Genomic DNA, 13074 nt, shown 5'->3' with positions numbered 1-13074 from the left:
TTGAACCCAAGGTTCTGGACGCCCATCTGGTGCTCCTAGCACAACCTCCAGAGAAAATTTTAAAGGATGGGGTGGGGGAGATATGTGGCCTAGACACAGGTTCCACAGTTCTAAGCTGAGGGCAGAGCCCAGACTCTCTGCTGGCCTGGGTCCTGGAACTGGAAGCAGAGTTGACTTACGGCCTCCCAACAGCTCAGAGCAAAGACCAGGAAACGGAAATGGAAAGGAACAGTCCGGGAAGAAGTTAAGCCCCGGGTTTTTCAAAACCGTAGAAACAGCAGCAGCACGCCTCTCCCCCGCCTTCCAACTCCAGGTCTTCCACCTACTTTTCCATGCCCGCCTCCCAGAGAACCAGCCCCACTGCTTCCATGCACTCCCTTATAGAGACACACACGAAAAAAACAGGATTCCCCTTTTAAGACCCTTATTCCGGAGCTCGGAAATCTGGTTCCCAGGCTGGAGATGCCCGAAGCCAAGTCCGAGCTCAGAGGCCAGAGCGTGGGACGGGTCTTGCGCCTACTCTGCCCTCCCGGACCACCCACCCGCGAAGGCCACGGGCGTCCTAGACTCTATGCCCTCGCCTCCCCGTGAGCAGACTGCTGGCGCAGCAGACAGGAGTCACTTTTCGTAGAGGCCCCAAGTTAGTGCCTGGCGTTTCCTGAGCCGTGGGACCCGTGGGGTTAAGTGTGAGTCCCTGCCCGGCAAAGAGCAGAGAACACAGAGCTGGGGCGGTACCGACCTCCGGGCAGCCGGCCGCGTTAGCAGAGAGAGGAAAGGCGGGATCCTCCAAGAAGTTGATTCTCAGGCGTCCGCCTGCGGCCACTGCCAAATCTTCTCCACTTCTGTCTCCCACTCCCTCCCCCTTTCCCTCGAAGACTGCCCAGGTCCGGAGTTCCTAGGATGGGGGCGGGGCGCTGTCAGGAGGAAAAGCCAAATCTTTGAGAGGCGCCCAAGCACGTCCAAACTCTCCCATCCTACTGGTCCGCTCCAGGGCAGAATCTATCCCCAAAACGCAGGCCGGGGAGGAGGCTGAAGACCTGGAGTGGGGGTAGGGCACCCGGTGGGGCCTCGAGAAAGCTGCTCTAAGTTTCTTCCCCCTGGAGGTACCCTCCTCTTCCTCCCAGCACCCCCTTAAACAGTTCCCCGCCTTCTCCTCTCCCGTCTTTCCTCCCCACCTCGATCCTCCCCTTTTCTTCTCCTTGCGTTTCCACTCCGCCTCCCCCTTCCCGTGCCCGTCCCCTCCCTTGCTCTTTGGGCGTCCGCCCCGTCAATCACCACCGCCGCCGGCCCCCGCCCGGTCCTCTCCTCCTCCAAGGTTCTTGGAGCACCTCCCGCTCGCGTCTCGGGCCGCCCTCGGCTTTGCGCTGAGCCCGGCGATCTGTCAGCGGAGCCGGCCGGGGGGAGCCGCCCGACCCGCGGGGGCTCGGGTTACCAGTGACTGACAGCGTCTCCATGGCGAATAATTTGACTCCGACTATTGTCTGGCGCGGGCAGGCCCCGGGTCAGATAACCAGACCAATCAGGGCGCGGGCCGCCGCGCCTCATGCCCGCTTAGAATAATATTATTAAAAAAGCAGCGAGCGAGCTAGACGGGAGGGAGAGCGAGCGAGAAACGAGCGAGGGAGCGGCGGGCGGGCGCGGAGCATGCGGAGCGGCGCCCCGGGCGACCCCCGGGCTAGGACGAGGGCGCAGGCGAGGCGCGAAGGCTGCGGGGGCGCGGAGGAGCGCGGCAGCTGTGGCCGGCGCCGGGACGGGCTGCAGTGACTCGGAGTTCGCCGGGAGACCGCGCGGGACCGGGGGGGCAGCCCCGCCCGCCTCTCGGCGCGGACGGCCCGGCCGGGAGGCGCCCATGCCGGACAGCGCAGCGCGGTGAGGGCGCGCGCGGGCGGGCGGGGGCGCAGCCGGCACCATGTCCATGCTGCCAACCTTCGGCTTCACGCAGGAGCAAGTGGCGTGCGTGTGCGAGGTGCTGCAGCAGGGCGGCAACATCGAGCGGCTGGGCCGCTTCCTGTGGTCGCTGCCCGCCTGCGAGCACCTCCACAAGAATGAGAGCGTGCTCAAGGCCAAGGCGGTGGTGGCCTTCCACCGCGGCAACTTCCGCGAGCTCTACAAGATCCTGGAGAGCCACCAGTTCTCGCCGCACAACCACGCCAAGCTGCAGCAGCTGTGGCTCAAGGCGCACTACATCGAGGCGGAGAAGCTGCGCGGCCGGCCCCTGGGCGCCGTGGGCAAATACCGCGTGCGCCGCAAGTTTCCGCTGCCGCGCTCCATCTGGGACGGCGAGGAGACCAGCTACTGCTTCAAGGAAAAGAGTCGCAGCGTGCTGCGCGAGTGGTACGCGCATAACCCCTACCCCTCACCGCGCGAGAAGCGCGAGCTGGCCGAGGCCACTGGCCTCACCACCACGCAGGTCAGCAACTGGTTCAAGAACCGGCGGCAGCGCGACCGGGCAGCGGAGGCCAAAGAAAGGTACGAGTAAGTAGAACTTCGGCGCCAGCTCCCCCCACCCCGGGCTCCAGGGTGGGGGTCGCGGGGCGTATAAGCAGCCCCCCGGGAAGAGGCCTAAACGGGATACTCGGTCCCTGCCACGTCCCAGCTGCAGCCTCGACTGACCCTGCCGGCCTTCAGGTCTTGTGGTGGGAGACCGAGAGGTCAGAAATTTGTCTAAAGCGGGCAAAGCGATCGGGGAGGTTGTCAGTCACTCCCTGGTCGCTTGCAAAGAAAAGTGGAGAGGCAGCGAACTTTGGGGCGAAAGCAAGACAGTGGCTGGATCCTGTGCAAGGGGGGACACAGCAGGCAGGGAGTGACAGTCTTCAGAAGGACAGAGGGGACTCTCTCAGGGCTGCAGATTTGGGGCTGTCTGTGCGAATTCACGGGCACTTCTGCGCACTTCCTGTTCGTTTTACTCGGCTCTAGGCCCAAGTGAGATTAGGGGTCAGGACTGGGATTAATACTTCCCTGGTGTGACCAGCACGTGGAGGGGCCTGGGCAAGAATAGTCCTTGTCTGGATATGGAAGTTGATAGGGAGACTTTATCCTTTATAGGAAGGATCAAGAGGAGCAAGACCGGGAGGAATTGTCAGCTGTAGGAGAGCAAAAGAGAAACACATGCCCCTTTTCCTGCCTTCTTGGACCCAGCAGTCCTTCCCTGGCCTGTCCAGCTCTGGACTCTTCTCCCCTCAGGCCCTACAGTGCGGGAGTTCGGTAGTTCTGGGGTGAACTGAGAGTCGAAGAAGGGCTGGGAGTTGCCTTGTCCTCAAGGAAACCAGGACTTCCTGAACCAGCCTAACAGTTGACCATTAGGCCCCAGTGACTGCCAGCCTGTGGCTCTTCTGAACCCCAAATATGAAGGAGGAAATGGGAGAAAAACCGGTTGTGGGAACAGAAATCCAGCCAGAGTGTAATAGCAAAACAAGACACCTGGGGTTGGGGGTATAGGGCGTGGTGCATCCCAGAGTAAATGATTAGGGTCCAGGTTGGGTGGCAGGGTGTTGCTGAACAGCGGAACCAGATCTCTGAAAGTGGAAGGGGGAGCTTCAGGCCGATCCTGGCCTCTCAGACAATGAGGTCAGGGTATGTACAGTTGGAAGTTCTCCATTGCCAGCCATGTAGGAAGTTCCCCTCCAGGAAAACAGAAAGAAAGGTCTTGGGAAGCCAGTGAAGAGAAAAGTGACCCAAGATTCCAAATCTCCCGATCTGGTCCGGGCTGATAGTCAAAGGCAGAGCAGGAGTGGGTTCTCCTTGCTGGGGTCCCCTTCTACCCAGCCTGGCATGCATCCAGACTCCTGAAGAACTCAGGTTCTCAGGCCAGGCCCCAGGTGAGAGTGGCAGAACCCTCCAGTTTCTATATGCTGGAAAAGTCTAGGCCTGGATTAGCAATCCCCCCCCCCCACCAAGGGCTGCCCTCCAAGCCCCCAGCTTCCAGTCTTCCAGCGGAAGTTTGCACTGTGCCACCGGGGAGAAGGCTACATCCTTAGGGCTTTGTCCTGTCCTTGGGCCCAGCAAGGAGAGCCCGCACAAGACCTGCCAGTTTGGACCTAGAAAGAAAGGACCCTTAGCTGCATCTTCCCTTCCTTCCTGTCTCCTTCTCCCCCAACTCTACTGAACCCTGCTCTGCGGCCCCTCTCCTCTGGCAAAGAAATGTTAGCAACTCAGTGCAAGGCGGTGGGGGCGGTAGGGCCGCAACCTACAAAGAACAGGAAAGATATTCAAGAGGTTAAGAACAAGAGACGTGAAGGGATAGAGATGGCACAGAGAAAAGGACAAGAGAGAGAAAATCTTGTACTGAGCGAGTAAGAGAATCGGCAGAAAGCGCGAGAGCCCCAGGCCAGGCGGAGAAAATGGTAGAAACCGAAAACACCCGCGGGCAGCGCCCGGCGGCTCTGGCGCGGAGGCGAGCGGCGGGGTCTGGCTCCAGGCGACGCGGTGGCGCCGAGCGGCCTCGGTTTCCCCGCTGACCCGGCCGCTTTGCTCCTGCACTTGCAGGGAGAACAGCGAGAACTCCAACTCCAACAGCCACAACCCGCTGGCTGCGTCGCTGAATGGCAGCGGCAAGTCGGTGCTAGGCAGCTCGGAGGACGAGAAGACGCCGTCGGGGACGCCGGACCACTCGTCGTCGAGCCCCGCTCTGCTGCTCAGCCCGCCGCCGCCCCCTGGGCTGCCGTCCCTGCACAGCCTGGGCCACCCTCCCGGCCCCAGCGCCGTACCCGTGCCGGTGCCGGGCGGAGGCGGCGCGGACCCGCTGCAGCACCACCACGGCCTGCAGGACTCCATCCTCAACCCCATGTCGGCCAACCTCGTGGACCTGGGCTCCTAGAGCCCCGCCTGCCTCGACGCGCTCGCCTTCCAGGCTTGGCGCTGGGGACCGCAGAGACCGTGTCGGGAGGGCGCCCTGTGCCGGCGGCCCCATCAGGTACTGAAAGTCCCACTCGCTGAGCGGGCAGAACTGCCGGCCGAACTGCCGGCGGGGGCAGGGTGGATGGCTCTTCGGTTGGGCCTTCCTCTGGGATTGGTTTTCAACAAGTTGCTTCTGAGATCGTTTGGAGGCCTGGGATCTGGCCTTGAACCTGGGAAGGGAATAAATTATACACCATTCTCATATTCTCTCTCCAGACCTTCTCATCCCTTTTTTCCTTTTCCCTTTCCTGCTCTTTCTTCCAGTTCCTTTCCCTTCCTTCTCTCTTGTCCTCTCTCCGTCCCCTTCTTGCTTTCCCTGGTCCCCATCCCTCTATATTTCTGGCTTGTCACCCCTCAGTATGTTTTTGTTTCTCTATTTCTGTTTTTCTATCTCTCCTCTGGGCGGCCCCTTGCTCTCCTGGCCCCAAGATCTGTACCCCGAGCCTTTCTCCTCCTTCCGGGAAGTCTATTTGCATCCTTCTTCCTCGCTTTCCCGGGTGGACATGGCAGGGGAAGAGCAGAGGAACCAGGCCTTCTCCTGAGGCCCTCCCCAAGGTTCAGTGGGGCTGCAGGTGTCCGCTCTGCGCCTAATAACTTAAGCGAAAGAGAAAGGACCGGGGTGCTGGGGACTCGGAGCGGCGCCCTTGCCGCTTGCCCCTCTGTTTCTCTCCAGTGAGGCCCGCCGCGTTCTCTCCTTTTCCTCCCGGGGCTGGGGCCACAGTGCTCCGGCAGAGTGTGCCTCCCGAGCCGCGGACTTGTCGTCTCCCTGTTACGCCCTCATGTGAATGTTCTTCGGGAAATATTTCTGCTTTTATTTTATAATAAAATTAGAAATCATAAATATATATATGGATATATACCACAAGGCTCGTGATCCGGGAGTGCAGCAGTGTCTGATTTCCCTACAGGGACTCGACACCCCGGTGGACCGTTCTGGGCAGCGATGTCCCAGGAGCCCCAGAAACCGGGAGCCGCCTTCCCCCATACACGGCGCATAATAGCCCTTGAGGTGAAGGGACCGAAAACCCTGAAACCTCCTCCCACCCTCCCAAAGCCCTGCCTCCCGCCTTCTTGTCGGGAAAGCTCCCTCAAAAGCACGAAGGGGGTGGGTGGGCTCCTCTTGGGGACTCTTCTCCCCCCCCATCACCAGAACAGGGCCCTTGCTCTCCTCTTTCTTCATTTCAGGAGGAGAGTAAGAAAAGAGAAACTGTGTGCTGAACAAGGAAGGGATGCATGTTTGGAGATGCCAAAGCTGGGGAACAAATCGGGCCACGTAGGCTTCCTTAGCAGTGGCGGCAGTCCCCAGAACCTGATGGCATGCCCTGGGCAGGTTCGCAGGCCCCAAGGAGTGCCGCGGAGCCCGTGCAAAGCCCGGGTGGTGCGTGTGGATGTAGAGGAAAAATCTCCAGGCTCTGAAATCGGTCGTTTTGGGACTGGGATGAAAGGAGGGGGGAAGAAGGGAAGACTGAGGAGACCGGGGAGGCCCCGCCGGTGGGCGCATGTTTTTAATAGGAGCAGGGGGCAACAGGGCTTGGCCCGTAAGGCCATGGAGATGGGGGGGCGCCTCCGCACACCGTGCTCAGTCCGTCCCTAGTATGGGTACATTAACCTGTAGCAGCCTCTCCCTTCGGGGCCCCAGTCCACCTCTCCCCCTCCACATTAAGCGGTGCTCCGAAGCCTATCCTGCCAGATTCCAAGCTGTGCAGGACTCCTTGAGGAGGAAGTTGTGGCTTTAGCGTCTCGGGTCACAACGGGCTGTGGGCACGGAACACGTTCCTCCTCTGCGCCCAGGACGTTTCGGCACAGGCATGCCTCCTGGAATCCACAGGAAAGAGGGAATGAGGCGCTCTTCCAACAGCGAGATCCTAGAGTGCTGGGACCTCTTTGGAGACTTCCCTCCCTGATGAAATCAGCGTTCGCGGAAGACCCTTGAGCGCCTCTTTTCTGAGTACTGCGGAGTCGTTCTGGCCAAGATGCGGGCAGCGGCGGACAGCTGGGCGGGCTCACTCGGCTGGGGAGCTATGCCTCCGCCTTTACTCTGTGCAGGCCTGAAGGTCGAGGGAATCGCCAGCAAGCTCAGACTGCTCCGCATGGGCCCCACCGGGCACCACAAGAAGAACTCCAACCCTGGCAGCGCACTCCTCGTCTTCTGGAGGCTCTGCTCTCTCCGGTGTAACTTGGGTTCCCCCAGGGCAGGTCTATGCTTACAGGGCCCCAGCTGTCTGACCTTCACTGAGCGGCAGAGTGAAGAACCATCTATTGCCTGAGGGTCCGCAGAGGCTCAAGCGACCAGAAACATCACCTTGAGTCCCCAGAGCTGAGCCACCCGTCCCAGGCTTAGACTCTGGAGCCCACATACCCTTACCTGCCTCCTATTTTCCACACTCCCACTCCCAGGGAAACAGGCTCTGTGCGAACTTTCACAAAGACACCACCATACACAATCATCATTCGAGTCACTGAGACTGAAAGGCTGTTATGTGCCAGGCCCTGTTGGCACCTGATAGCACCGGAAACACACACCCTTTCACATAGTGACCACACAAGGAAACACGCTGACTGTCACACATATGTTCACACACAGAGAAAAACAAGCATGCAGACTCTCAACCCATTCTCAGAGACACAAACATGTCTTCAGGAAAAACCTAAACACACTGCTGTCCCAATATATATGAGATACATACCCAAATGAGCCTCTCCACACGTAAACTCACACACACACACACACACACAAATACACACACACACAAATACACATCATGCTTCTCCCCAGTAGTATGCAGACCCACACTCACACCCGTGCCCCTGCCAACAGCCAGTCCTAGTCCATCAATCTGCTGGGCCAGGGCATGGTCTTGCGGTGACGCTAGACTTGAAGGTCTCAGCGGCTGTGCCTCAGGGAAAGAGATGGTTCTAGCCAGAGGAGGCCGAGTGTCAGAGATCTCACCTGTGGCACCTTCCTTCCAGGGGCCCGAGGGGGATGGAGGGAGGTTACCAGGAGCTTTCACTGGCCGGTAGGGGGCAGGGTGCCTGCCCTGGAGCTTTATTCGGGCACAGTCTGGCTACTTGTTGCAACTTCCCTCTTTCCCTCCCCCTTGGAAAGCTAACCCTGAAAATATTTACTTAAACGGGAAACTATGCAGAAGCTCTGAAAATAAACCCAAGCAGCTACTCACCCACTGCAGAAACCTTACCAAGCCAGTCCTCCATTCCACACTCCTCTAGACCCAGCGAGAGGCTACGGGCCCCCCCAGAGCGTGCCAACTGGACATAACTTTTGCACAGATGCTGTCAGATGAATACAACTGCTCCCCCTAGGCATCCACCAAACACAGTTCCTAATGGCCTGTCACCCCTTCCCCAGTGGCAGCTGGAAGCCAAAAGTTTTGCTCTGGGGACCATAAAGGACAGCCCTGGAAGCACGAGTCTCCCTCCCTTCCTGTTCCCCTGACCGTGTCCACCTTTCATTTGTTCCCACCAAGGTTCCATACCCATGCAACCCTCGAAGGTGAAAATGAATGAAGAAGGTAGCATCCAGCCTTCCTGCGCAGCTGGCTGACTCACCTACTTGGGGGTATAAAAGTCAAGGGCTGCTGAGCGTAGAGGGGGTGCCAGAGGGCTCGCTGTGCCTTCTGGGCAGTCTTCCCCTCTCACCTCACGCTCAGCAGCAGTCCTGGCTGGGACGTGGTCCCAGCTCAGACCCTGCTGTTCCCACCACTAAACATGCATCTCAAGGAAGTGGTGGGTATACCTGGGGACAAGGTGGTGAAGACGAGCCAGGAAAGCAAAAGTTAAACAGAGCCAGGGAGATCTGAGGGGGATCACAGGGCTGGATTTTCCCCGGTCCCTGTAGGAAACACCATTTTGGTGTCTGGGAAAGCAGAGATCAACCAAGTGGGGGCTGGGGAGTCAGGACCCAGGGACCTCTTGCTGGGATACTGCTGAGGACAGTGTGAATGTTTTTGTGTTGAGCAGCAGGTGGAGAAGGGTGGAGGAGGTTTGGGCTCATGACTGAGGCCCCTCCTTTTTTTATGTTGCCCATCCCAATGGTTCAGGAGCATCCGTACCCTCTGGGTGCAAAGCTGTCTAGGGCATCTGGAAACAGCAGGGTGTACTGGGAAATAGAAGAAGGCCTGAGACAGTGTGTAGGTGCAATAGGGTTAAAAAAATGCTCTGATGTTCGTTGATGGGGCAGACGTGTGCCCCAAGAGTCTGGCTGTTTCTGAGTACATAGATGGGTGGGTGAGGCAGCACGCCCCAGAACTCTCCCAGGAATTGACAGTCAGGCTTCGCCTGTGCGCTCCCGCTGGTAAAGGGAAGGCTCCTGGGGTTGGAGGAGGACCAGGCACAAGCCAACCAGGCACAAGTTCGTCCTGATTCGTGAAGTCAATGCGGGCTGGGTGGTGGGTGGTACAGAAGGAACGGAGTTGCTGCTGCCAGGGGCCACACAGTGAAGCTGAGCCTGGGCCCCAAATATCTTGAGTCTTGGTGTTGGGGTCAAGGCGTCCATCCCCACCTTGCAGGAGTCTCTTCTTGAAACTTTGTGGGTATCTGTGCAACTGGAACTCAGAAATGGCTTCTGGGTGGCAGGGATGAATCGCAGGGGAGAGGGTCAGATTGGGTGTCTGGAAGGGAAGAGTTTTACAGTTCTCCCACAATCCCAGCCGCGAGGCTTCTCCCCTTCCAGGTAAATTCTGCTTCTGGCCACGCCAGCCACAGAGGGAGGCGAAGTAACACCCGTGGATGTCCCTGAAGAAAGCCCCCCCCAATCCCGACAGGTGCCCCTAATTGCCCCCAAAGTCTCCCGTGCTTGGAAGACCCACAAACGCAACAGGCTTGCACAGGGAGGATACGTAGAGAGAGCCCTTCTTTAGGATGTTAGTGGCCCAGACTTTAGGCAAAGCTAAATCGACAGCTCTCAGCAGCCCTGCCCAGCTAGAGTGCCTAGCGCGTCTTCACTCGCGGAGCAGTGTGTACGCGCCCAACACATTCGCGCTACGGAGAAAACTCCCGCCACTCCGCCTGCCCCGCGGCCTCCGAAGTCCCACCAGAGCGCTGGATGCCAGGCACCGCGCGGCCGGCTCTCGGGACGGCTCTCGGAACGAGTAGCCCGCGCGCTGTCCCGGGTCACGTAAAACTCTGGCGCCTTCGGGCCGGGGAGCTGAGGACCGCGGGGCTGGGCAGCCGCGTTCCTCCGGCCCTTTGGGCTGGCGGTCGGGCGTGAGGCAGAGGCCTGGGAGCCCGGACCTTTGGGACGCGCCGCGGGCGACAAAACCATGCGCTACCGTGCCATCCCCAGTAGCCAACCTCTGTCCGTCCAGGGCACCCAGGCCCGACGGGACCGCACCCGGGCTCTGCGGCCTGGGAGTCAGACAAGAGCCGGCCGAGTTCCGATGAAGAGAATGACAGGTCAGACGGAAAGGCAAGAGCAGCAGCTGGGGCGGACCTTACTGGGCTAGCGGCCCTCCATCCCTTCCTTCGGGGTCTTTCCCAAGGGCATGTGTTGCTGTGCCCAGCCAGGCGCTCTCACTATCTGGAAAGCTCACTGCAGGCAGAATTATCCAGGTAACTTGTCCTGGGCCATGGAAACGCAGCCCTGCGGTGACTCGGTGGTCCCCAGAGTAACAGGTCATAACTGCCATTTCTTGAACGCTTAGTATGCGCCAGGAACTTTGCACACGGGGTATCTGTTGAATTCCCCCAGCGGCCACCCAAAGAAGCTATTATTACTGGAAGATGAAACTGAGACGCCGTGTTCGGGAACTTGCCCAGAGTCGCGCACGTTACCGCGGCGGGACTGGCATCTGAGCCTGCTCTCTGCGAGTCCGCAGCGCACCGTCTTCCGGGGGTAGCCGCTGCGGGTGAGCGCGGGCCCGGGGCGGCTGAGGCGGGCGCAAGGGACTCCGCGGGGATCCGGGCAGCGCCAGGCGGACGAGAAAGCTACAGCGAGGACTAGCTTCAGACTGAGCTGCGGCAGCGGGAGATCGCAGCCACGTGCCCTGCTGCTGTCGGGTGAGAGTTTAGCTCCTCGAAAATGGGGATAATTGCGCAGGTTCCCCGCTTGCGGTCTGCTAAACAGACAGGGCGCACCACGTACCACGGAGGGGGTTTCCACCGGTGCAGGTTACTCCGTAGTAAAAATGGAACTTTGGGACCCTGGGATCAGCCTGCTACTACCTTCCTCTTTGCCCTCCTGAGACACTGGCCCCGTCTCTGCCATTCTGCTCGGGATGGCGAAGCTGTTTGGGGGACCCTAAGGGCGGAGACGTGAGTTTTGGGTAGGACGCTCTCCTCTTTTTCCACCCCCCCCATTAGCTCCGTGCTGGGGACAGGGCTCTCCATCTGGGGGGCAGTAGTACTGTATTAAGGTGTCACTTTATCAACATGGATTTACCGGTGGGATGGGAGGAGGTGAGAAGGGACAGAGAACCCAGACAGCCTTTCAGGGCCAGAACTGATCAAGCCCATCCTGCCCTTCCCCCACGGGGCTGAGGCCCACGGAAGCCCCCATCTCCTTCTCTGTCCGCACTCTGATTCCACCTGAGCTCGGTAATTCTGTTAGTTTCAAGATAGGGTGTATGAAACAGACTATTTCTGAGAGGCAGACCCTGGAAGGCCACCCAGAGACACCTGAACCGAGGAGGGAGGTGAGCGGTCCAAGCCTGACTAAGGGAGTACACGGAGGGTGGAGCGAAGTCCAGCAAAGGAGGCGAACCGGAAGTGTGAGGTCTTCCTCCCTTTTCCTCTCCAGGAAAGAACCTCAGCCCAGTAGTAGGCTGGAGGCAGGGGGTTGAAGGGAATTAGAAAAGATGAAGCTGAACGGGTTCTAAAAGCAAAATAGGGGCGCCTGGGTGGCTCAGTGCGTTAAGCCTCTGCCTTCAGCTCAGGTCATGATCTCAGGATCCTAGGATCGAGCCTGCTTCCCCCTCTCTCTCTGCCTACTTGTGATCTTCGTGTCAAATAAATAAGTAAAATCTTTTTTAAAAAAATAAATAAAAGCAAAAAAGTCTGGATAGTCCTAGCATGTATGTGGCACTCTGCAGGGTGTCACTGGTTCCACAAACTTCCTCTCATTTAATATTCTCAATTATATAACATAGGCACAAAAGTAATTCTTATCCCCACTTGACAGATGAGGACATGAGATTAAGGAAGGTGTTCTGTGTGCTTTCCTGAGGCCCCGGGATTAGTAGAGGCTCTTTCCTCTACACTCCCTTGTTGAGGTGATTCTTGTTTAGTTGGGGGGGGGGTGCGCGGGGTGGGGGGGCGGGAATAGCAGGTACCCAACCCGCCAAAGGGTGACTGACGATTGTTCCCCTGGGATTGGGGGAAGGATGCAGAGAGATGGCAGCTATCATCGATCATGGAGATCAAGAGGCTGCTGCAGAGACTTAAAGCAAGTGTACCTCAAAATCAGAACTAACAGGAATGCCTGGAAACAGGTCTCTCTGGAAAGGCAACTTCCACACAAGAGAAGCCTAAGGAAGTGGGCAGAGCCGAGAGCTAGAGCTTTGCTTTTTCCCTGGGCTCAGCACCTTTTGATTAAGGGAATTAACCAACAGGTTAATTTGATTAAAATTTCTGAGCCAGAAATTTTCTCAGAATGTAAGAATTTTGTGGGTGATCCCCAAAGGGCTGTAAGCTTTTTAACTGGAGAACATGGAAGAGACTCCAGACTTCTGTTTATTCTGAAAGACTAGCCCCCCGTGTCAGTTCAGAGGTATAAATGAAGAAGTCAGGAAGAAGTCACTTTATCATTTACTTATTATTTTTTAAAGGAGTAGGTTAAGCAGTCAGCCTGAAGGCAAATAATATTACATAGGAGAGATGTGGAGCGGGGGTTCGGGACAAAATAAAAGCAAAGACAAGACTTCAGAGAAAGGATAAAAGCCCAGGATGGTTGGAGCCAAGGCAAGGTCTCAGGGAAGGGCAACCGGCAGTGCCTCTCTCCCTCAAGACCAGGAATCAGGAGGGCTCAGGGAGGCGCAAACAGGCAGGGTCACATCACTCAGCTGGGATGGGTTGGACGCCAAACTTGAGACCAGAAAAGACTGAAAATCCCACCATACCTGGTGGCTATGTCAGCAGAAGTCTGCCTCACACTCAAAATGTACCCAACACAGGTAGCTTCCAACCCAAACCAATGTGAAGCAAAGAGGGGGGATGAGACTGTAT

At 58.1% G+C, this 13074-nt stretch overlaps 1 protein-coding gene across 1 annotated transcript; it reads left to right on the top strand.

The window, feature by feature from the left end:
- The first annotated feature begins 1903 nt into the window (after positions 1–1903).
- SIX2 (SIX homeobox 2) lies at positions 1904–4816 on the top strand. Its single transcript, XM_044262415.1, has 2 exons — positions 1904–2469; positions 4486–4816. The coding sequence occupies exons 1-2, from the start codon at positions 1910–1912 to the stop codon at positions 4814–4816; spliced, it is 891 nt and encodes a 296-aa protein (XP_044118350.1). The 5' UTR covers positions 1904–1909.
- The last annotated feature ends 8258 nt before the right edge of the window (positions 4817–13074 follow it).

This window comes from Neovison vison, chromosome 8 (genome assembly GCF_020171115.1).
Source record: "Neovison vison isolate M4711 chromosome 8, ASM_NN_V1, whole genome shotgun sequence".
NCBI lineage: Eukaryota > Metazoa > Chordata > Mammalia > Carnivora > Mustelidae > Neogale > Neogale vison.
This window is presented reverse-complemented; position numbering and strand designations above follow the sequence as displayed.

What these genes read in the sequence shown, in the direction of transcription:
- SIX2 (XM_044262415.1), top strand. Translation starts at nt 1,910, where the DNA reads ATGTCCATGCTGCCAACCTTCGGCTTCACGCAGGAGCAAGTGGCGTGC. An exon ending in GCAGCGGAGGCCAAAGAAAG is followed by an intron (nt 2,470 to 4,485) that starts GTACGAGTAAGT and finishes CTGCACTTGCAG; the next exon opens with GGAGAACAGCGAGAACTCCA.